Source organism: Vigna angularis, chromosome 6, assembly GCF_016808095.1.
Source record: "Vigna angularis cultivar LongXiaoDou No.4 chromosome 6, ASM1680809v1, whole genome shotgun sequence".
Taxonomy (NCBI): domain Eukaryota; kingdom Viridiplantae; phylum Streptophyta; class Magnoliopsida; order Fabales; family Fabaceae; genus Vigna; species Vigna angularis.
The window spans coordinates 2,887,759-2,913,947 of NC_068975.1; the positions used below are offsets into that span (position 1 = coordinate 2,887,759).

General features: G+C 31.9%; 2 protein-coding genes across 4 annotated transcripts; one reads left to right on the forward strand and one right to left on the reverse strand.

Moving 5' to 3' along the window:
- Positions 1-5,024: 5,024 nt before the first annotated feature.
- On the reverse strand, positions 5,025-9,494 carry LOC108319774 (molybdopterin synthase catalytic subunit). 2 transcript variants are annotated; one of them, XM_017551019.2, is made up of 5 exons: positions 9,285-9,494; positions 8,944-9,024; positions 6,996-7,692; positions 5,911-5,958; positions 5,025-5,241 (listed from the first exon to the last, which is right to left on the reverse strand). In XM_017551019.2, the coding sequence occupies exons 3-4, from the start codon at positions 7,552-7,554 to the stop codon at positions 5,912-5,914; spliced, it is 606 nt and encodes a 201-aa protein (XP_017406508.1). In that variant the 5' UTR covers positions 7,555-7,692; positions 8,944-9,024; positions 9,285-9,494; the 3' UTR covers positions 5,025-5,241; position 5,911. The 2 variants fall into 2 exon arrangements, with proteins under 2 accessions (XP_017406508.1, XP_052735636.1); XM_052879676.1 differs by having other exon boundaries at positions 6,996-7,706; positions 9,285-9,492.
- A 7,122-nt stretch (positions 9,495-16,616) lies between these two features.
- On the forward strand, positions 16,617-25,188 carry LOC108319807 (uncharacterized). Of its 2 annotated transcripts, none has more exons than XM_017551088.2 (7): positions 16,617-16,800; positions 17,373-17,528; positions 17,990-18,342; positions 18,426-18,920; positions 22,897-23,349; positions 23,443-23,940; positions 24,304-25,188. In XM_017551088.2, exons 1-7 carry the CDS (start codon positions 16,794-16,796, stop codon positions 24,859-24,861), a joined length of 2,520 nt encoding a protein of 839 aa, XP_017406577.1. In that variant the 5' UTR covers positions 16,617-16,793; the 3' UTR covers positions 24,862-25,188. The 2 variants fall into 2 exon arrangements, with proteins under 2 accessions (XP_017406577.1, XP_017406578.1); XM_017551089.2 differs by having other exon boundaries at positions 17,378-17,528.
- Positions 25,189-26,189: the final 1,001 nt, after the last annotated feature.

Genomic DNA, 26,189 nt, shown 5'->3' on the forward strand with positions numbered 1-26,189 from the left:
CATGTTACCTTCCACACAAAAAATTGCCCTTCTGAGTTCTCTTCACACGACTCTGGTCCACCTCAAGTTGTTTTGCCATTTTTGTTTGCTCTACAATCTCTATAAACTCTTTGATCTTTAGATGCACAATCACTCTCATTAGATTCTAGCGTAAACCCCATTCGAACTTTCTGCATTTCCATTCTTCGGTCATGTTCTGAGTAGAACCAAGTGAGATATTCAAAGCGATTAATGTATGCTTGCACCATCCTATTCCCCTATTGTAGCGTTAGAAATTTAGTGTCCCTCTTATACTTCGCACTATCAGGGAAGTATTTGTTCAGAAACCTCGTTCTAAAATTGACCTAGTTGATGTCCTTTCCTCAAGCGTCCATCAACTATGTCATACCTCTCCACCAATACGCGGTTTCTCCCGTCAGCATGAAAGCAACAAACACTAGCTTTTGTTCCTCTGAATACTCAATAACTTCATAAATCTCTTGCTATTACTTATTAAATCATCAACCTCATCCATAGTAGTTTTCCCATTGAACTTATTTAGGTTATGATGTAAGAAATCATTCATACTGTGATTGATTCATAGGACTCGGTATAACTTGCTATCGTTGTAGCACGTCCACCATCCTCTCGATGGCTCGAGCTATCTTATCAATAGCAGATGAAAGGGTTTATGGTCTACATGCCATAATCTGGCCTATTCAAGTATCACAACTTTTAACACAATTCAAAGTCACACAATAGAAACTAGATGGGGTCACTCCCCAAGACCTCACAAATTTTTGAAAATCAGGCTTTGATACCAAAATATAGTGTTGTCAAAATGGGTTAGAACCCGTTAGCCAATCCGCCCTACCATAGATGATTCGAGCTGGGTTAGGTTGAAAAAATTGAAATTTCGATACGGGCCAATTTTCAGCCCGACTCACTAAAAACCCAACTCATTTAGGTTGAACCTCTAGTAAGCTAGGTTGGCTCACCCACCCACTTAGTTTTCTACTAAGTACTTTTTGTTGAGTTAATCAATTACAAAATATTGAAACGAAGGCTCGTATGAAATTATTTTGTATGGATTAATTAGGCAACATTATAAATCCACAGATCTATACTTATTAGCTCAACTTTTATGCAAAAACAAATTTGAATCGATGTGAAGCCATTAAAAATTTTGTTAAGGGGATTTTGTGATATCTTTGTGTGAATGAAATCTTATGTTTGATCGATCATAAATATAATTTAAGACCATTTCCATTTATTCAGATTTGAATTAGAAATATTTTTTTATTTATTTTGGAAATAAGAAAACCTTATAATTAAGTGAATCAATGAGCTAATCCGTTTAACCTACCAACTTGTGGTGGATCGGGCCAGGAAAAATGAGTTAGGTTGGGTTATCTCACTAAGTGGCAAACTCGTGGTGGATCGAGTCAGGTTGGGCCGAGTGACCCATTTTGACAGCACTACCAAAGTGTAACACCTCATTTTAGGATGTCATGATTATGAGTAAAAATTTAAAAATTTTAAATCATAATACCATTACGAAAATCCAAATACAATAAGTCCTTACAATTAACCAAAAAATAAACCAAAATTTCAATTTATTACAACTAAAACTCAAAGAAAATAGTTTATTCAAAACAAAACCATAAAATTTTCCAATTCTCCCAATCAACTTGTTACACTATACAACATTCGAATTATCTACATTATCATCTGCTCTCGTATAGTGACACGAGTTATACAATCATCGCACACACAACAAACAAACAAACACAAGGGTGAGCTAACTGAGAATCAAACAAGGTTACACACCAATAACTCAAACAAGGTTACATACCAATAACTCAAACACGATTAGACATCATTGCCACAAACCATTGGTCTTCTCTTTCGTACCCTACCATATTTCCTTTTCATCAGAACCAAGCAGTTCGAGCTGGCGTATCATCGCATCAAGAGTTGTTTCCCTTGTCCCTCAATGACTTACCACTAAAAACTTTGGTGAATAAAACATTGGACACTATACTCAACAGCTTTCATTAGATGATGTTTATTTCATCACTTAAATTTAACTTTTCTTCCATTATCATTAATATCAAATCCATGTTTCCATCCAATATCAGACCGATTTCTCTTGAATTTAGTGCATTTCCAGACATAATGGGATTAGCTTAATTTCACTTCAAACATAAGTAGAGGTGAACTTAAAACATTGCAACAAAGCTTTGGCACAAATTTTTGAATAATGTAGTGAAACACTTTATTTTTTCAAAAATAAAATCATTTTTTTTAACAGTGCAATGCAACACTTTCTGTAAAATACATTTTGTGAGGCAAAGGCACAACAACTAAAACATAATGCATAGGAACACAATTTTAGTGGTATAGGCACAACAACTTACACAAGCTGAGATCAAAGCCGAGATCGACGATACGTGAGCGACAAAGACGACACGAGAATGAAGGCGCTAGAATGAAAGCATGAGAACGAAGACACGAGAACAAAGACGCGAGGATGAAGACGAGATTGGAGGCGAGAACGACGATGCGAGCGATGGTGCAAGAAACCACGAGTGAGAGTGCAAGAACGAAGATGAATCCTAAAAATGAAAACACAATTTGAATGAATCGCAAGAGAGAAATGAAGAAGATGAGTTTCGTCATTAAACCTAAATCAGAAAACCTAATTTGGTGTGCCCTAAAAAAGACTTCATTTTATGTCTTCAAAACTTCTTTGAAGTCCATGTGTTCTCGGAAATTAACATCCACTATGTCTCTAAGACAGTTGTTTTTCATTCTTCTCGAATTGTTTCTTGATTTAGTCGATAATTATTCTCGAATTGTGTTTTCCTTCTAAAGAGTTACATGTTCTCATGACATTCATCTCATAAAGAAGTATTTAGTAAAATTGTCCTTCACCCTCTCCAACTCTGTAGAGTATAATTTTCTTTGGTTTAGGACCATTGAGGTTTAGAAGACACGAAACGAATTCTTGATAATTGTGGAAGGGGCTTTTATCCTTTGCTAACACTATCCCTGTGAAGATTTTTTATACCATCACCTTTTCTTTTATCCATCTTCATAAAAATTGACTTTTAATCAATCAAGCAATATAAAATCCGTCTTTGAGTCAATTGCATGTAATTTACCTTATTAATCTTGTACTTTATTGTGATTCTTGATATCTTAAATAATTTATTTTTACTTTTCGATAAAACAAATATACAACTTAAAAAAATCTTATTTATCCAAATCCTATATAAATAACTACTAAGACCACATAACAACCACTAAACTGAAAATGCTATGGATGTACAGCATATTTCTATCTTTAGTAATTATAAATAATGCTAACAAAATAATATACATTAACTCATTTTAATAAAAAATTAGAATATATTAAAAGTATAAAAAGACCATAAAGTCTTTTATGCTTATAATATAATATCTAAAAACAAAATATGGAAAGAGAATAAACAATGCATGTAAAAGTTCAAAAATAAGATATAAAATAAAAAATGTTAAATATATTTTTAGTTTTTAAACTTTTACTCTAAATTGAAATTGATCATTGGATGAAATTATTGATATATTTTGATTCTAATGAATGGATATAATTTTTTAAGCCAATTATGTCAATTGTTTTACTTATTAAACATGTTTCAAGCTAACATTTCACTTCCTTATACTATTTGACACTTTCCTTTTTCAATGTCATATAGGAAATACATTTGACACAAAAATAAATTAACATAATTGAGTTAAAAATATTATAATTATTATTTTTAAAGTTTGGGAACAACAATGTACTAAAGTTTCAAACAAGACAAATTCTAATTTTATGTCAAAATTCAAATACTAAAAATTTATTTAATCCAAATAAAAATAAATAATTAATTGATTATATTTGGATAACTTTTCCTGATAAGAAAAGTTACATTTAGATACCAAATAATTGACTATACAAAGGAACTCAATTGATTAATTAATAAAATATTTAACTTTTATTATAACATAATAACTAATTCAAAATACATTAAATTATTTTTAAAAATTTATTTCATTAAATATTATCAAAAATATATTAATATACAACTAAGTTTATTTTATCTATCACAAAAATTTCACTTTCTTTCCCTAAAATTTATTTTCTTTTCAATTCACCCAACAATTTTTCCTACTACAACTAAGGATAAGTACTACTATTAGTTGTATTTGTCCCAACGCCCTGCATCCGTAATATTATCATAATCATTACCAAATATATATTATAATTATACAAAATCACAATAAATAAATAAATCCCTTCTCATACCATACAAAATAAAATAAACATTCACACAAATTGAACTATTTAATTAATTATGAATATCACCAAAAATAAATAGTTATTGTAATACAATCACTTAATGCATTCACCCAAATATATTTATAATGATTTAAAATTATGAAATAAAAAAGCATTTAGTATAACTCTACCAACATAATAATAAAACATTTCATATAATTTTACCAAAGTTATAAAAACACTTTTAGTATAACTCTACCAAAATAATAAAAAACCATTTCATATAATTTTACCAAAGTTATAAAAAACATTTCATATAAATTTACCAAATTATAAAATATTATAATATCTAAAAGGAACATTAGCATTATTTTCAAATATATTATTATAACTATAAAAGTATTTAAAAAAATTAAATAAATCACATATTATATCAAATCAAAATTCGTTACAATGAAATTACTTAGTTATGATCACCCTAATTATTAAAATTACGTAATACAATATTATGCTATGAATTGAAAATATAAAAAAAATGATTATATTTAGACATAATAAAGCCAATGTCAGAAAACATTTGTCAACGTTATAAAGCATTCTTTTATAAACTAAATATATTAAAACCAAATATGAAGTGAATTTGATTTCAAAATAAAAGACACCTAATTACAAAATATTAGTTGATTATTAACCGTCTAACTGCTTTCCAACGACTCACCTAATAAAGAAAATAGCCATGTTACCATAGGGAAATGAATGTTTACTGATTTCAGTTAAGTCTATCACAAGTCAACTCAAACTTCAAAGATTGCTCCACTAATACATTATATCACCAAACAAAGTAATTACATCAATTGGAGAATATATCCTTTACAAGCAAATTGAAAAACACTTACTCCTTGAATAGCATCTTCACTTTTTCTCTGACCTTCAGGAACAGCAATGGAATCTATAGCCTGACAAATGAAATTCATGTTGTGATTACAAAAAATGTGGTTGCTGGCACAACAATCTATAACATACATACATACAAGAACATTCAAAACTTCAAATTTCAATAAGCTGGGAAAATACCAAGAATCTCATCAGACACAAGGAAAACACATCCAGCAACCAAAGTAATTGTTTTGTACAAATACAGGTATTGTATAATCAAGGTCACCTATATATTTCTGCAGAACAGAAGACAATATCACCAAATCTAAGCCTTACACACTAGAAACTAAATTGTTTGTTAAGTTATGCATTAGTTCGTGTAGTACAGGTCATGTTATAATCTTCTTGATGAAACCACAATTATGCAATATTTTTCAGGAATATGCTACTGAGGGACTACAGACCATGGATCCACCCTATGTAGGCAAGATTTTAGGCTTAATCATATTTTCTGACCCTGAAAAAATAGTCAATTTGGCTTTTAGTCCCAACTAACAAAATTCCATTTGAAACCCAATTCTGTGAAAATATATGGTTGTAATTTATATGCTTGTAAACAGATCAACAACATCTGGTATAGCCTGATTGTGCCACTACTACCAATTGCACAGCATATGTCCACTATTCCAATAGTTAAAACTAACTAGAAAGGAAAAAGAAACAGACTGGAAGATATATAACTGTATTACCTTATCTTCCATCTCCTCCTCTATTTTTTTCATGTGACGCCTCATTAGCTGCAACACACATGACATATAGTTAAGTAACAAGACAGAGTATAGAAAAAAGTTCTTACTAATTAGTCACTACAACAAGCTTGAGGATCTTCACAGATAAAGGGGCGAGAGAGATAGGGAGAGTACAGCTAGGAACAAATCCACTAACTTTTGTTAGGAATATCTTAAGTCAAAGAGAGGAAAAGGGCCAGAGAAGAAACAGTTTCCTTCGAATGTTTGACATTTATCCCTTCCAGCCAATACATATGTGAATGAAAAGAAAAATAAACACGAAAAAAACTATTGCAAATACATCAATTTAGCAAGAAAAGGTGATGAAGCTACAAGCCGCAAATACACTATAGGCTCAGAAGTGGCCTAAAGTTGATTTATTAAGAATGGAATGTTGCACTTCGAGTCAAGAAAGTTATCCGAAAAATGGTCAAGGAAAAAACAACTTTCAAATTGTACAATCCGGAAGTCATTTGGCTTATCACAATCCAAAAGTCATTTTTGGCTTTTCGAACTGTACAATCTGGAAGTCACTTTTGACTTCCAGTTCCTAGACTCCGAACGACAAACTGAGAATTTTTTTAATATAGAGTGCCGGGAAAAATATATAGAGGTGCATGAAGAAGCTGCCCATGCATGGTACCAATCCAAGAAAAATCTTGCTATCATAAGCCAAAAACCCTTAATTATCAATAAACTTTGAAATGTTATGAAAGGAGTTGACATGCCAATATCAGGCATCACTAATAGTGAAAAAAAAAAGTATTTCCCTTTAAAATGGCATTCAGTATTTTAAGATGAAGGATCAACCTATATGAATATGCATACGATGGACTCATCATTGAAGAACGTTTTTTACCAAAATTATAAAAAACATTATCATATTTATAAGGAACATTAACATCATTATTAAATATATTGTTATAAGTATAAAAGTATTTCAAAAAATTAAATAAATCACTAATCATATTATATAAATTAAAAATTCTATAAAATCTAATTACTTAATTGATTAAATATATTTAATTGACATTATTCTTGACTACCTTGATCATCAACCTGAACCTTAGTCCCACAACAAGCCTTTTTGGTCTGCTCTTCAATTACTACCTTTCTACCACAGCAACCTGCATCCTTGTTACCAAGTTCGGACCTCCTCTCTAGGAACTCACTGTTCTCCTTCCAAACCTCCCCATTTGAATAGACCTCCTTTTTCCAAATAGGAACTTTGGCTTTTATCTCATCTATCAAAAATCTACATGCCTCCAGTGCATCTGCCCTGTGGACAGATGAGACTGCAATGAAGACACTTGTTTCACCCACAGGCACCGTGCCTATACGATGAGCAACAGCGATGGAATGTAGGTTCCAGGATGCTCTGGCAGATGAACAGATCATGTTGATACAACGTATTGCCATTGGAACATAAGCTTCATATCTCAACTCCAAGACTGTTTTCCCTTCAAAGGTGTCACGAGTTGTGCCAGCAAATGTTGCTATAGCACCAGCTTGTGGAGCACTAACAAAATTCATGTATTTAGCAACATCTACTGGATTCAGGTTTTCCAAGATTTCAATAAGATTTTTATCATCTTTTGCAGCCATTTTCCACAAGTCAGATACAATGATGATGGAACAAAAATCCAACGTGATTTGAACACTTTCTTCCTTCGAAAATTAAAGTAGACAAGTCCAGCAGTTCATCCTTCAAATTGATTATAGCCACTCATAGTTCCCAAAGACCTGGTGAAAAGCTTCTATAATATTAGGTTATAATCTCAACATCAAATGACCTATAAATAAACAAAACACATATATATGTAACTGGTTTCTTAGGAACTTTGAAGGCTAGAAAGAAACCTTGGTAATTACAAAATATTAATAAAGTAATAGTATTAATAGTAAAGAAAATAGCAGCAAGGCTGGTTTCTAGAGTTGCTGTAGGGAATCACGACTTTTTAAGAAAACTAAGAATGATTGGTTAATTGAATATTGAAATCAGAGAGATTTGTATGCAGTTAAGGGGTGAAAGTACTTGAAATGTAAATACAGGAAGAGGAAAGTGGAAAGGTAACACATTTCATGAAGTGATTGGAGAAACTGATCTCTCTTCAACCACACTGGTTAAGATTAACGAAATTAGTAGTTCTACTTCTGCAATAACACCAATTTTATTCTGATCTAGTTTCTATAACAACCTAAAATCCAACTAGTTGTCTAACTTTCAGAGTATTGCTACACGGTCTACTAACATATGAATGGAGTGGGAAATTTTAAAAATTATATTAAAAAAGGAAAAATTTAGATTTCACGTGGGGTTCTGCTGCTATGTGTCTAAGTGATAGTCTTGACCTACCTAGTTGCTATCTTCACATAGTGTTACTTTCTGTCTCATTAAAAGACAATGATACTTCAAATAAATTTTGCTCCCTTTCAAATTAAATTAAATCGGCCAGAGGGAGGAAGGAAACATCTTTCAAAGACTTCAATACCAATATTCAAACTTATCCTATTATATGACAGCATACAATCTTCATCAGAAGTCCGTGCACGTCTTTGTAATAAAATAAATAAGGATTTTTCCTTTACAACCCTGAATAACTACAGTACTACATACAATCAGAGTTAACTACAAGAATTAGAATTAGCTAATCTGCTAGCAGATATGAACTAGTTGTTTAGTAGGTAGATGTATAACGCCAATGACTCATATTTGTATTTAAGCAAGATTTGATAAGTTAGTTCACATGGTAAATGTATTTCAACTCTTATATGTTTGTTCAACTATCATATCATCCCATTACATAGAAATCATCATGACATTTAATGTATGATATGACCCCAGGGCCTTTAACGCCATTAATTATTCAGAGATGAGACAAGGGAAGGACTAATTTCATTTGACAAATTACAATTCCTAAAACTAATTCTAAAATTTTAATTGTTGAGATTAAAATGACACTGCTACAATTTCGAGGATATCCATCAACTTACCCGTTTGTCTAACGTAGGATACCCATTGCTTCTGTGGATGAAGTCCCTTTTTCATCTTCTTCCAATTTGCAACCTCGCCACCTGAAAATACATTTTATCAAACATTTTACATGAAAAGGTCAAATAATTGAAATTCATTTTGAAATTAGAGCACACGTCAATGTAAAATAGACAATCACTTGCAGAGTTAAGAAACACAAGTCTAAAAAGTTAGCAAATGTTTTGGCAACCAACAATCCCTTAAAATCTAAAAATAAGAATTTCTCCCTCTTCATTTACAATTTCAATTAACAAAAAACTGATCTTTCAAGTGAATTCAGAGAAAAAGTTTCTGCACTTACTGGAGGTAAATTATATTCAATGCAATTGCTGAGCTTCGATGCTAGTTGGATTCAATTCACTGATTCAGTCGCAGAAAGAGAGAAAAAGGGGCTTTTGGTTAGGTTGAAGATGATGCTGCATCAACGATTGGGACCAAATAAAAACTAACTTATGTCATCTGGTATGTCATTTCTTTCCTTCTGCAACCCATGAGCATAGCACCAATGGGGTAGTTAAAAGATTGGACTGTTCCTTTACTTCTTTTAAAAAAAATATTTTAAATTGTTTAATAATAACAAAATTATTTGATAATAAAAAATAAAAATTTAAGTTATAATTTAAATTACTTTTTGCAATTTAATATTGTAAATATGTATTATTTTAGATGTAATAAACTAAGATAATTTAAATTGAATTTAAAACAAATATTAAAATATCATTTATAAAATAAAAAACAAATTCACAAATTCAAATTAGAAAAAACAAATAAATAATATCTACAAAGATAAATAAATTTAAAAAATTATTATTTATAAAAGACTCATTGATTATTTAATTAATATTAATTATTTAATAGTTTATATATAATTGATTAAAATTTAATAGTTTATGTAAATTAAATTTATTACCTTTAAATTACTCTATTATAATTAATAAAAAAAATTTAATTTATAAGTATCAATAGTTATTTAATTTGAAATACTATTAAATATGTGTATCTTTCAAGTAATATAATACACCAAAGTAATGACAAGAATGCTTTACTCAAAGTATAACGATACTTTGTTATTGATAACATTTTGACACGATCACGTGTCATTATCCTATTAGTTTATGTGAAAAATGTTTTAAAAAAATGAAAATGAGGTCGGAATTGAAGGGTTAAAGGGTTTTGTTTTCACGACATTCATTTGGAGGAGTTTGAAAAAAAAGAGAAGGTGATTTTCGCGAGAGAAATCTAAAATCCTTCTCCCCCACCCATCACAAGCGTCCCTCTCCCCACAAGCGTCTCCGTTATTGTCGGAATTTGAAGTTCGCCAGAGTGCCGCCGTTATCGTAACGTTTGTAACTAATGAACTCCGAAACCGCCATTGGAGGTGGTTTTTGAAGCTTGTCTCTGTTCCTTTCGATAATGTATTGTTTGTGTTAGATGGGTTTAAGTTCTTTAAAAAACAATTGGGCATTTAAGGGTTGTTGTATTATTTTGGTGTTTATCGTGGTATAGCTAAGTGTGGTATGAAGTTTTGTTGAACATTTTGTGGTTGATGTGGTTTTTGGGTGGAAAGTTTGAATTTTTTGGGGTTTGTGGTTGTTGTTGGGTTATTTTGAGTTAGTTTTTATATTATGTTTGGTTTGACAGTAATGGATTGCATTAATCAAGAAGCTCATAACAATGTAAGTAAATGTCATATATTGAAAATGTATTAGTTTCTCTGAAAAATGTTAGTTAATGGTTGTTTATGTTAAAAATAATTTGTAGTTTCGATTGCGGCCGTGGTGCGACACCAAAGCTATAGTTGAGATTAATGGTATACTAAGAGAAAATGATCAGACACGTATCAGCGAGACTCCATTCAAGTGGTGTCTTCATATGTCTTCATATCGGTGAGAGTAACCATCTAGGAAATATAGATAAAACGTTGATCTTGAAAAATTATCTGCAACTAGCACAGAGGTTTAACAATTATGAGTTAGTAGTCCTTGGAAAACTCTTTGAGTCTATGTTCCAACAAAACAAGAATCGTCTCATTTAGAGTTCGGTAGAGAGAGTTATGAGTAAAATAGTCAACAAAGGTGAAAGCTAAAAAAACATGAGTATGATTAAAATTTTAATAATTTTACTGCAATTAGTGTTGTTGTCCAAAAATTACGAATTAGTAATCATTGGAAAGACTTTTTAGTCTATTTTCTAATAAAAAAAGAATCATCCAATTTGGAGGTATGTGGAAAAAGTTGTACTTAAAATATTAAGCAAATGTCATAGTTGACAATACATTATTTTATACCTATATCTTTTTCTTTTGATTCATAGATCTAAGTGGCATGCCTTCTCTTAGACTGATTTTAAAATATGATTTTGCATTTTGATTAGACTGTGGAAAAATGATTAAAGACATGGTTAAGTTGGAATTAAAGCATGCTCAACTAATTAAAGATGATATAGTTATTGTGATAAGTTGAACTTAATTATTAACTCTTATTCCTATCCAACTCTTACATATGTTGTTTGATTTTATTTTTTAATTTATATTTATTTCATTATCGTAAGAATGGAGTAAATGTGAAGGGATATTTTGTGTGGTCTTTCTTCGACAATTTTTAATGGTCTTCGAGCTATACATTACGATTCAGAATGATCTTCATAGATTACAAAAATGGTTTGAAAAGATATCCAAAACTATTAGCAATGTGATACAAGAACTTCCTCGAGAAAGAAACCAGACTTTCTTCTCATTCTTTCATTATTCTTTCATTGTAATTAAAGTCCTATATATATTTTATTGGACTTCGGTTGATAAATAAAAAATACAGATATGTTGTAGATCTGTTGATATTGTTGTTACAGTAAGAATGAAAAAGACACTATTATGATAATGAAGTTTTCATTTTCCATATCCATCATTTATATACCCAACAACGTTTGACATAAATTGCTTTTGTGTATGAACAACATAATCGTTTGGATAATAATTTATAAGTAAATTATTATATCAATTTGAAATTTTGAATGTTGGATTAAAATAGTTAACAAAATTGAAAATTTGTACATGTGTGCATACAAGTAACTCCGTCACCATGGAACAAACATTTCTATAACTCTTCATAAAAAAATGGGTAGGTACCAAAGGCCCAATAACTGGGACCTAAGGCAAAAAAATTGTGCACAACGAGGTTGACATAGGTCATGACATTAATTTATGAGTCAAGTTTTTTTTTAACAACTAATGGACATACAAGTCATGTTCAGCCAAGGATGACCACATTGATATCCCATCCATCACCATGGAACAAACATTCTATAACTCTTCATAAAAAATGGGTAGGTACCAAAGGTTAAATAACTAGGGACTTAAGGCGAAAGTTTTGCACAACGAGGTCAACACAGGCCATGACATTAATTTATGAGTGATTTTTTTTACAATTAATGGACATACAAGTCATGTTCGACCAATGATGACCACATATTTATACAACTCTTGGTGAAAAAACTGCATTGGTAACAAAGGCTAAATAATTGAGGATTTAGGCAAAGGTTTTGCACAGACAGATCAACTTGAAAATGACATTGATTTTGAAGTGCAATTTTTTTTTAACACTTATTTGACATACAGGTGATGTTTAGGCAATTATTATAACATTTATATCGAACTTCATCCCTAATGAACCATTTTTTAAAGAGATATTGGTGCAAAAACTGCATTGGTACCAAAGGCTAAATAATTGGGAACTTTAGGGAATGATTTTGCATAGACATGTAAACTTTCAAAATGGTATTGATTTTGAAGTGCGAATTTTTTTTAACACTTATTTGACATACAAGTGATGTTCAGGCAATTATTATGACATTTATATCAAACTCCATCCCCAAATGAACCATTTTTTCTAGAGCTCTTGGAGAAAAAATTGCATTGGTACCAAAGGCTAAATAATTGGGGTTTGTAGGCAAAGCTTTTGCACAGGCAAGTCAACTTTGAAAATGACATTGATTTTGAAGTGCAGAAGTTTTTTTAACACTTATTTGACATACAAGTGATGTTCAAGCAATTATTATGATATTTATATCGAACTTCATCCCCAAGGAACTATTTTTTAAAGAGAGATTGGTGCAAAAACTGCATTGGTACCAAAAGCTTAATAACTGGGAATTTTAGGCAAAAGTTTTGCACAAACATGTAAACTTTGAAAATTGTATTCATTTTGAAGTGTAATTTTTTCTTAACACTTATTTGACATACAAGTGATGTTCAAGCAATGATTATGATATTTAAATCGAACTCCATCCCCAATGAACCATTTTTTCTAGAACTCTTGGAGAAAAAATTGCATTGGTACCAAAGGCTAAATAACTGAGGAGTTTAAGTAAAGATTTTGCATTAACAGATCAACTTTAAAAATGACATTCATTTTTAAGTGCAAATTTTTTTTAACACTTATTTCACATACAAGTGATGTTCATTCATTGATTATGACAATTATATAGAAGTCCATCCCCAATGAACCATTTTTTCTAGAACTCTTGCTGCAAAAACTTCATTGGTACCAAAGACTAAATAATTGGAGACTTTAGGCAAAAGTTTTGCATAGAGAGGTCAACTTTGAAAATGACATTCATTTTGAAGTGCAGAATTCTTTTTAACACTTATTTCACATAAAGTGATGTTCAGGCCATGATTATGACATTTATATTGAACTTCATCCCCAAAGAATCATTTTTTGTAGAACTCTTGGTGAAAAAAATGCATTGGTACCAAAGGGTAAATAAATGGGGACTTTAGGCAAAGGTTTTGCACAAGCAAGTTAACTTTGAAAATGACATTCATTTTGAAGTGCATAATTTTTTTAACATTTATTTCACATACAAGTGATATTCAGGCAATGATTATGACATTTATATCGAACTCAATCTCCAATAAACCATTTTTTGTCGAACTCTTGGTGAAAAATTTGTTCACACATGCACAAATTTTCAATTTTCAAATCGATATAATAATTTACTTATAAATTATTATTCAAACGATTATGTTGTTCATACACGAAAGCAATTAACGTTAAACATTGTTGGCTATATAAATGATGGATATGGAAAATGAAAACTTCATTATCATAACAATGTCTTTTTCATTCTTACTGAAACAACGATCTACAACATATCTGTATTTTTTATTTATCGACCGATGTCCAAGAATATATATGACTTTAATTACAATGAAAGAATGAGCAGAAAGTCTGGTTTCTTTCTCGCGAAAGTTCTTGTACCACATTGCTGATAGTTTTGGATATCTTTTCAAACCATTTTTGTAATCTATGAAGATCATTCTGAATCGTGATGTATAGCCCAAAGACCATTCAAAATTCTCGAAGAAAGACCACACAAAATATCCCTTCACATTTACTCCATTCTTACGATAATGAAATAAATATAAATTAAAAAATAAAATCAAACAACATATGTAAGAGTTGGATAGGAATAGAGTTGATAATTAAGTTCAACGTATCACAATAACTATATCATCTTTAATTAATTGAGCATGCTTTAATACCAACTTAACCATGTCTTTAATCATTTTTCCATAGTCTAATCAAAATGCAAAATCATATTTTAAAATCAGTCTAAGAGAAGGCATGCCACTTAGATCTCCGAATCAAAAGAAAAAGATACACGTATAAAATAATGTATTGTCAACTATGACATTTTCTTAATATTTTAAGTACAACTTTTTCCACATACCTCCAAATGGGATTATTCTTTTTTTATTAGAAAATAGACTAAAAAGTCTTTTCAATGACTACTAATTCATAATATTTGGACAACAGCACTAACTGCATTAAAATTATTAAAATCGACATCTTAATCATGCTCATGTATTTTCAGCTTTTACCTTTGCTGACTATTTTGCTCATAACTCTCTCCATCGAACTCTAAAGGAGACGATTCTTGTTTTTTTTGGAACAAAAACTCAAAGAGCTTTCCAAGGACTACTAACTCATAATTTTTAGACCTCTATGCTAGTCGTAGATAATTTTTCAAGATCAACGTTTTATCTATATTTCCTAGATGGTTACTCTCACCGATATGAAGACATATGAAGACACCACTTGAATGGATTTTCGCTAAACGTGTTCGATCATTTTCTCTTAGTATACCATTAATCTCAACTATGACTTTGGTGTCGCACCACGGCCGCAATCGAAACTATAAATTATTTTCAACATAGAAAACCATTAACCAACATTTTTCAAAGAAACTAATATATTTTCAATACATTACATTTATTTATTTTGTTATGCGCTTCTTCTTTAATGCAATCCATCACTGTCAAACCAAATGTAATACAAAACCTAAGTCAAAATAACCCAAAAACAACCACAAACCCAAAAAATTCAAACTTTCCACTCCAAAACCACATCAGCCAAAAAATGTTCAACAAAACATCAAACCACACTTAACGATACCACGATAAACACCCAAATAACACAACAACCCCTAAATGTCCAAAATGTTTTTAAAGGACTTAAACCCACCGAACACAAACAATGCATTATCGAAAGGAGCGAAGGAAAGCTTCAAAAACCACCTCCGATGATGGTTTCAGGGTTCGTTGGTTCCAAACGGCGGAATAGCAACGCGTATAACGTTACAGTCAATGGTAGCACTCCGGCGAATTTCGAAGTTCGACAACAGCGAGGACGCTTGTGGGGAGAGGGACGCTTGTAGGTGGGTGGGTGAGAGGAAGGTTCTCTAGAATTCTCCTGCAAAAATCACTTTTTTTTAAACTCCTCCAAATGAATGCCGCGAAAACAAAACCCTCCAACCCTTAAATTTCCATCTAATTTTTAATATTTTAAAACATTTTCCACATATACCAATTTGAGAACGACATGTGGCTGTGTCAAAATGTTGTAAAAAAAATTGATGTCAAAGTATCATTATCCTTACACAAAAGGTTTGGAATATCGAAACACTAAAGTCTGGCCATAGAGTTCGCCAATCACTACTATTCAGTTGTTAGTTTATTTCACCACAACATAATTTTATTTTGTTGAGAAGTGTTTTAAACTCAGTTATATTTCTTTTTTAGAAAACATTTTACTTATGTTATCACTTGAAAAGGGAGTGAAATCATGGAGAGGTGTTGGTACATATTTAAAGTTTTGAAAATTATATCTGCTCTCTTGAATTTCTTTCGGATTCTATAAACATATTTCTTGCATTGCAAGTTACCTTCAAATAAGGAAAATTAATTAAATTACATTTGTTTAAATATTTTAACTTAGACGTGTTGTGAATGTAATAAATGTAATGTTGAGATTCCTTGAAATGGAATTTTACGGAGTTGTGGTGAAATGAAAAATACATATGTTGAGAACCAAAAATACATGTTGAGTGGAAATGAAAAACGAAGTGTTTTAAACTCATTTATATTTCCGAAAACATTTTTTCATTCTTCATTTTACAATCGGAATAGAGAAAATACACTTTTTCTGTATTTTTTTTAATACTCTATTTTTTTTTCATACACTTTCATAATATTTTCAATAAAAACATTCTTTGTTTTAATTTCTAGTGAAAACGAGACATATTTAACTTTGTGCCCATTCATTACATTCTTATTTTGTTCTTTTTAATAAAACTAAGTTCTCTTGAGAAGTTGTTCTGACGCAGGTGCGCACGCATACCAGTAAAGAGATAAAAAACAAGTGAAATCTTGGCGGCTCCCATGTAAACGGAAGAACACATATCCCGATTCCCAAGACAGTGCCTCCGCAATTCAAACGGAATTCTCACCGGAAAACAAGTGCCGGCCACCATGACAGGTACTCCCTTCTTCAATTTCGATTACCGCGTACCAAGTGAAGTTTTACACACCACCGAAATTCACTTTCCGAAGAATTCGCATTTGTTTTTTTTTATTAATTTTTTAGTTTTTGTAAAGTTTGATTGTTTATTGCGTTCTTTTTTTATATTTATATTTTATTCTTTTTATGCTCCTTTGAGTTTGAGTGTTCCCCTTAGTCTGAACTGAAAGCAGTTTTTCTCTCTCTCTTCTGGGTGCAGTATTTCTGGTGTTGATACAAATTGCTGTATTTTCTATAATATTTTCTCTTTATTATTATTGCTGTTGTTTGTGTGGATTTACTATAATTATTGTATGATTTAGGGACATCATATTACATGTATCAATGATGTCACTCAATTTCCATTTCCTCATAATATTTAGGAGTTTTAACAACTTTTTCTTGTAAATTCTCGGGATTTCAAGCTCCATTTAGCTGTGTTTTGTTCTGTACGTGTAAAACACTAGATTTACTACATGTGTAGTTAAAGATTAAATTTCTTAAATGGTACTGTTTTTTAAAGCTATTTTTCAACTACTTTTATGTTGTAGGAAAGTTCGGATCAGGGAAGAGTTTAATTCCATGTAAGGTTGAAGAAGACCACCAACCTCAGCGAGGATTTATGGCCGGTATAAATGTCCGTTATAAACCAGTTTTTCTCGAAGTGAACCAAAGACCTGGGCTTGCGAGAGCAGAAGGCCTACAAGGTGAGTTAACTACCTGCTGGGCACTCAAAACCTGTTTCGGAAGCTGGAAAAATATAAGTGATTATTTACTAAGATGCCAAACTTGATTGATTACATTGTTGGTCTTGAACCTATTTGTTAGAAGAGTTGAAATTTGCAATCGTTGGTTATGTGCTCTGTTAATATGTTCCTTAATGTGATCAAATTTTCAACTAAAGAGACAAAAATTGTTATAAAGAATTTGAAAGCTCCTTTTCAATTTAATGTGATGTGGTTTTGTGACTTGGAGCTTCACTCAGGTTAATTTATGAAGGTAACACTGGCTTCATACTTTACTGTGGCATAGCATTTGATTGTTTCATGTTGTCAAGCAGGTGAAATGTGTTGTTATCATACTCCTGCTGAGTATGATACTTGGTAAAAAATTATCAACATAAAATCCTGAAGAAAACAGTAAAATCGTGTATTATGTGGATTTTCAGGGATGCATTCTAAGATATACCAGTCTCGTGGTTCTAGTGACAAGGAGAAACCAAAGTACATGGTTTGGACAAACGAAATGGACAAGTGCCTCACTGAGGTACTTGCTGAGCAAGTGAAAAAGGGGAACAAAATGGATAACATGTTGAAGCCAGCAGCATTTTCAGGTGCACTAAAAACACTGAACGAAAAGTATGGTATGTATGTCACCAAAGGACACATAAAAAATCGACTGAAGACATTGAGGAAACAGTTTGGGGTTTTGAAGGAACTCCTTGCTCAAAGGGGATTTATGTGGGATGACACAAAAAAGATGGTTGTTGCAGATAACTCTGTTTGGAATGACTACATCAAGGTAATTTTCTTACATGTATTACAGTATGCATTCATAAGTTTGCAGTTTTATGTTGATTGTCGATATGCTTATGTTACCTGCAGATGCACCCTGATGCAAGGATTTTTCAGGCAAAATCTATAGAAAACTATGACCAATTATGTATTATCCTTGGAAATGAACAAGTAATTGCAAGCCTTTCAGATAATGTTACAGACACAGATGTAAACTTTGGTGTTGATAAGAGGGATCCAGATCTTGCCACTGTATCTGAAGTACATCATGATGGAAACCAGACCAAAAGCCTCAGGTGGACAGTTGAAATGGACCATTGGCTTGGAAAGATTCTTGTTGATCAAGTGAAGAAAGGCCTTAAAGTAGATAAAGTTTTGCTGACAGAAGCATATGAAGCCGCTGTTTCAGTAGTAAATGCAAAATTTGGGCTTCATCTGGCAAAATTCAATATTAAAAATCGTCTTAAAACTTGGAAGAAACAGTATGAACAGTTAATGGAAATTCTGTCTCATACTGGATTTAAGTGGGATAAAAGTAAGAAAATGATCATTGCAAATGATTCTACATGGAATGACTATATCCGGGTATGTTGTCTCCTTTGGAACTGTTAGATAGCAATCACTATCTCCTCCCCGATCCCCATGTTGAGTAAACCTTTCAGATATTGCAAAGATTATTTGTTTTTTACTTTTTAATAAATTCTTCCCAAAACTCATCAACCATTGTCTTTATAGATAACATGTGGAAACACAAGCACAACAGCTGCTGTTTGTCCACATTTTTTTTTCGGAAATAATTGTTTTTTGAATACAATTAAATTTTTTGATGTAACTATTATTACAATGAAAAATAATTGCCAAAACATAAAACAAAGTAAAAATTGTAATAATATATATATATAAAAAGATATAAAATTTTTTATTTTTATTAGTTATTATAATTATACAATAAAAACATTTTCAATCTTTTATCAGGACTGTTCATTATGGGTAGTTTCTTCTAAATAATGGAAACTACAAAGTTTCTTAGAAGATAGGGATAGGAAAGGTAAAAGACGTAAAACAATGTGTACACAAAAAAATAGCTACAGAAATCTTCACTATTAATTATTATAGATTAATTGTGTGTGGGTAACATTTGGGGTGCATGAGTAGCTTTGTAAACCCATCTTTTGTTAATTGTTAAGAAAGCATCTTTATAGCATGAAATAGTTGTACTTTCTGACAGCTGCTTATTTTTAGGTGGTCTTCAGTAATTTTTTTATAAACTAATGTTAGGCATCACTATGTACCTTGATATCTAAGCTGACACCCCAGAGCACTCCAATCGTTTGCCATCATAGTAAATTGATCTTCAAGTTATTCAAATAAATGATAGTGTTAAGAGTGAAATCATAACATCATATTGTCTAATTTAGTTATAGGCGTGAATATCTCATTTAAGGAAAACAAGACATCCTCTAATTGTGTGTAATGAATGCAATAAGCGTATATAGTCATGCATCCCCTAGTGTATTCTAACACATTGTTTTATGCTCGTTGTGCCTCTATTTTCTCTCTTGTAACACAGTTTCTAGAGCCCAAAAGACATTCTTTGAAAACCTTGTTTGCCCAGTGGATCCATTGTCCGTGAAGATATTTTTCTTTTTTGGTGAACCATGTATATATCTAGATTTCTGTGTTGGACCCCGTTTCCTAGTGATGTTTCACTTTCTGATGACTTTTTAACACTTACTCACCCAAAATGGTGCACCTTGGCCAGATCTACTCAACTCCACCAACCACCAATGATTTTACAATTTATTTTCTCTGTGTTGATGATGGGTGTCCCAGAAATCGACAAAGCAGGACATGGAACAGACCCAACTGAACAAGTGGTGGCCATTTACGATATCAGCAAGAAAGAAAAACGGGGTTCAAGGAGAGGAGAGTCACGTACAAGCCAACAACCCAAGCAAAGTCCTATAGGAGAGGAGGTTAATGCTTGGAATGAACCTAGGAAGTTCCAGTGTGAACTATGGAAGAGATGATGACATTCTGATGATGTTCAGCCTGCATAAGCAAAGGTTGATGCTTTAAACAAACCAAGGAAGCTCCAATGAGAGCTGTGGAAGAGACACAAGGGCATTCTAATTGTGGCAGGATGACATGTGAGTTGTACGTGTGTGACAGGGAGATAATGAATGGATAACTGTTGCTCTCCCATTTGCTGATATTAAGTCTCATGATCAATGAATAACCAAGAAGGGAGATATTTGAGGGTGAGCAAGCTCAAGATGAATGTGATGGTGGACATGTTGACTTAGCTAAAGCAAGTTCAAGCACTTGATCTTGATAGTATAGTTGTTGATGTACATTTTTCATCTGAGGAAGAGCTTAACATGATCATGAAGATGATGATGGTTGTGGTGTACATGAGTCATTAGATTATTGGATAGAGAAACTTGAAGACATTTGTCCTTTTCTAGCTATTTAATTCCCATCACTTTAACAACTTATGTTTTGTATATGCACGAATTTATTTATTTGGTGTAGTTTGAAAACTTATATAATAGTCATGCACTGCTAAATGTAGTCACTTTAGTGTTGTTGATTTGTTGTTGTGCTATACTTTTTCATATGAAGTAGACTCTTAGGAGTCTACTAGTAGAATCTACAAATTGCTGAGTTTGATAACCACGATGTATAGTCTGGCTCTACACTAATGTATATTTAGTTTTGCAAGTATGAATAATTGAAAATACGTCTCTGAGAAATCAGAGACAAAGGCTACAACCTATGACATACTAGATACAAAAGCAACTCTATAAAAGCTATACATCAAAAGATAATCATCATTATTCAACATATGCATAGAAAATCTTGCCTAATCATCATCACAATATCTAGAAACTTGGTTGTCCCCCTTATCCTCCCTTTTCCTCATACAATAATCCTTGCTAGGAGCCTTTTTGATATATCTAAAAAATTGCATGACAACATTCCACTGATCAATATGAGGATTATGCATGAATTGACTAAAAGTCCCAATTGGAAAAGAAAGATTGGGTTTGGTGATTGAGGTAAATGTGCTTCTGCACTAATCTCCTATATCTCAAGATCTGAGAATGATTCACCTCGATCAATTTTTAGCTTTTGATTGGTTTCCATGAGACTATCAATAGATCTCCACTCAGTCATGCCCGATTCCTCTAAAATTTTCATACCACATTTTCTCTGATACCACAATGCCTTGCTTTGATCGGACTCCTCAATACCAAGAAAGTATTTTAAACAACCAAGATCTTTGATTTAAAAGTGACAAAAATAGGTGTTTTTTCACCTTGGAAATTTTAGCAGCGTCATTTCTTATAACAACAATATCATCAACATAGACAATTAAGTAAACACATTTCTTGGGAGAAGTGTGGCAACAAAACATTGAATGACCTGTTTCAGTTCATTTCAATCCAAATTTCAACATCACATTACTAAATTTCTCAAATCAAGCTCTATGAGATTGTTTGAGACCATATAGAGATCTTCACAATTTGTAGAGTAAACCAGACTCCCACTTAGCAACAAATTCAGGAGTATGCACGGTATAGATCTCCTCATTTAGGTCACCATGATGAAAGACATTTTTAATGCCTTTTTGATGAATGATTAATAGTGAATGACAACCATAGCAAGAAAAATCTGAACTGTTGTGATTTTTGCCACATGAGAGAAGGTATCACCATATATCCAACCTATAGTGTATCTCTTAGTCACTAATTTGGCTGAGACAATTAATTTCACCATTGGCTCCGACTTTAATGGAATATACCCATCTACAACCAATTGGTTTCTTTTTACGAAAAAGAGGAACCAACTCCCATGTTTGACTATTCAAGAGCCTACATTTCAACAATCATGGTTTGTCGTCATCCAAAATGATAAGGTGCTTCTTGAACATTTTTTAGAATAGTAAATGAAGATATAGAGGAAATATATGAATAATACAAAGGGGATAGAGAATGATAACTCAAAGTTGTAAATAGGATTGGGTTCTGAGTATACCGAATACCTTTTCTAATTGTGATGGGCTAGCTTGAATTATCATCATTAGGATCTGTGGTAGGAATATTTGACGGTGAAGGGCATTAAACTAGTTACAGGACAATAATTCAGAATGATTTATCATTCTTGAATCATATTTCAATATTTCGACTGCAGCATATCTGTCTGAATGTTTTCATTTTATTGCCTCCAACTGGTATAATTCGTGATGTTAATGAAAATGAAAATAATCTCTAGTTTTCTCTTAAACCATCTTAATCTGTTGATGGCATCTCACTTTAATGCTGTACATTAAAGTTTCTTGATGTCTAGAAATGTAATTTTCATCTTCACAACATTCATTCTTTATTTTTTGTGTATTCAGATATATATTTAGATAGTGTATTTTATATCAAGATTTGGTTTAAGAGTTACATATGTATAATTATTAATTATTTTAACCTGAGATTATAATGCTTAAGAATTATTAAGTATTTTGATGTTGATGACGTCATGATATTCGTTCTTCCTATAATGCCAGATGCATCTTGATGCAAGGACTTTCCGCGGTAGAGTTTTTGAGAACTATGATCAATTCTGCATTATCTTTGGCAATGAACCTTTGCATTGGGATGAATCTGAGCCTTGTGATGCAGTTAACTATGATATCAATGTTAGAGATCCTGGAAGGCAAGTGCGGTGGACAAGTGACATGGACAGTTGTTTAAGTGCAATCCTTGTGCAGCAAATAAAAAAAGGCAACAGAAGCGAATTTGACTACAAATGGAGGCCTGCTGCATTTGAAGCATCTGTCCTGGCTATTAATGAAATGTTTAAGCTGTATTTGACGAAAGATCATGTGAAAAATCGTCTAAAAACATGGAAAAGACAGTATGATATTCTGAAGGAACTTATGAACCACAGCGGATTTGAATGGGATGAAAAGCGAAAAATGGTCATTGCAAATGATTCTGTATGGAATGAATATGTTAAGGTACTTATAAGCTTACTTTTAGTTTCTGTATGACTTTTACTGCATAGGGATATTTTTTATCCAACTTGTAACAATTGTACCTTTTTGGAACAGAATAACCCTGATGCTCGGCTCCTTAAAGGACGAGTTATCAGAAACTACAATGAATTGCGCGTAATTATAGGTCATTGTGATCCACATGATAGTCCCATGAGTGGTGCTTGTGCTACTATGGGTATGACTACAGACAATGGTGTTATGGAGGTTCAAGAGACAAACTGCCGTAGAACCAACTATGCAAAAGAAAAAGGAAATAGTGTGACATGGACAGATGAGATGGATCATTACTTGACAGAGTTGCTAGTCAATCAAGTATTGTTGGGAAACAAGCTAGAGAAAAATTTCAAGACCTCAGCATATATGGCTGTTGTAACTGCTCTAAATGAGAGATTTGGCCTAAATATAACCAAAGAAAACATTATAAGCCGATTGAACATATGGAAAAAACAGTATGGCCTTTTGAAAGAGATGCTCTCTCAAGGGAGTTTTGGGTGGGATGAGGAATGTAAGATGATTGTTGCAACCAACTTAGAATGGAATGAATACATTAAGGTATATTCAGTTTTGCTTAGTATTAAATTAGTGTCGAAGTTTCTTTTTTTTATTATATTTATTTGCTATTGCAATACTTAAGCTCCTAATTGGTTATCAAGTTTAGGCCAATAAATCCAGTGATATGGTGATAATCTTCAATTGTTACCCCACCTAGTCACTTGAAGCTGTTTAAATTAAACCAGAGACCCATCATAATAATAACTAACAAAATGCATCCACATTGCCTACGTGTCATGTATTGTGGTTGGTTTCATTTGCTAGCAACTACAACCACAACCTCAACTGCATATTTCACAACTTTATCCCGTTGCACTGCTGAACAATGTTTTTCTGATTCATGTTTGGCCTGTGGTTATTCAGAAACATCCGGATGCTAGGCATTTGAGAGACCAGCACATAGCGAACTACCATGAATTATGTATGATTGTTGGTAATGAGCAAGGAATTGGAAATTGGTCCGAAAACTCTGAGAGGTTTGATGTAAATATTACACCTAACTATGAAGAGCATGCAGAAACTCCAGCACTTGTGTTGCCTAATGCAGAGCTGAGCCATGATGATGATGCAAGTGATGAAGTGCACGGCTCATCTGAGCAAACAAGGGCAAGACCTTCATCATCACAATCACATTCGGAGCAACCGTCAAAACGAAGGCGCACTTGTGATGTTTTGCTACAAATGATGAGTGTTATGGCCGCAGATATAAGTCGGATAGCTGATGCATTAACTGAAACTAACAGCAGAGTGTGCTTAGAGGAAGTGGTGGAAAAGGTACAAAATATGACTGACTTTGACGATGATCTCATCATCGAAGCTTGTGAGTATTTATGTTTTGATGAGAAGAGGGCATTCATGTTTTTGAAATTAGAAGACAGATTAAGGAAAAAGTGGTTGATGAAACGATTGCGAGGTCAATAAGGTAGTTTCATAGATTTTATTTTATTTTATTTTTTTTATGTAGGTTGTTAAAAGAAAATAGTTGCTTCAAGATGATTTTATGAATTTCTTCTTGGCATGTACTTACTCTAGGTACACCCTAGTTTAGGTTGTTACTTTATGTTATAAGAAAACTAACGTTAAGGGGGAAGTGGGAAAAAGTTATGGAATGACAAGGTGCTTCAAATTTCCTTCTTCTGATGTTTGTTTATTGCCTTGTACTTTCTTGGGCAATAACTTATCATTGTTATTATTACCATGGGGTCTGATTTTGTGTTAAGTAAAATTCTCTTATACAGCTTTGCACTTGCCCTATGATGAATGTGAAAGTATCAATGCAAAATTTTCAACGAGAGTAAGTTTAATTCTTAAACAGGCCACCAAGTTTGTGTTTGAATGAATTTTGCACAAAAACCAGTTTGAGTCACAGAAGGTAGGTGCATATTTAGCTCATTTCATGTAAGGTTTAGTCCATTTTACGCACGACTTCAATGTAGAAAAAAGTTGTTGATAAGTTAAAATCATTTTAAAATTAAAACTTTAAATAATTAGATTGAGAATTAGGTGAAAAATTATAATTGATAATTAAGGTATACATGTTTTTTTACTTGATATATAGTAGTCCAAATATTACAATTTAATTGTTACTTGACTTACCTTGTCTATACCATAAAGTAATAAATAATTATATCCTTATATTAAAGTAAATGAATGATGCCTACACATGGGTTAAAGTTAATATGGATGATGCAACTAGAGGTAGGTAGCTTAGGACATTATGCTAGTAGTGATGGTTGAAATATGGTTCTTCCTTAATTTGTCAAGTCTTTAATAATTCTTCTATTGTGGTCCAACTTCTCAAAATTCGATGAAATAAGAAAAGTTGTATTATTATTGATTTTAAAGTTTCTTATATTTTTGGGAAGATAATAAATATGTTGATCTTATGGTTATGAATTGATAGTAAATTTAACTTTATTTTTATTATTTACTCACGCTAATGAACATCAAATTATTTAATAATTATTTTAAATTCTAAAATTTTGATTTGTTAGCATTTTGAATTTTTTTCTTCAGAATTTTAGTCTGATCTTCTATGCTTTTTCTTTTCTTTTATGAAAATTCATTTGATGACAAATAATTATTGAAGTTCTAGAATAGCAATTTAGTTTAGATACTAAAACTTCGTAACTATACCTCACAATATTTATATATTTTAAAATTTCAAATGTAACTAATGCCATTTTTTTGAACCGATAGTGTTACTTGTTTTTTAAAATATCAAATTAATGTCATTTTTCTCAACAGAT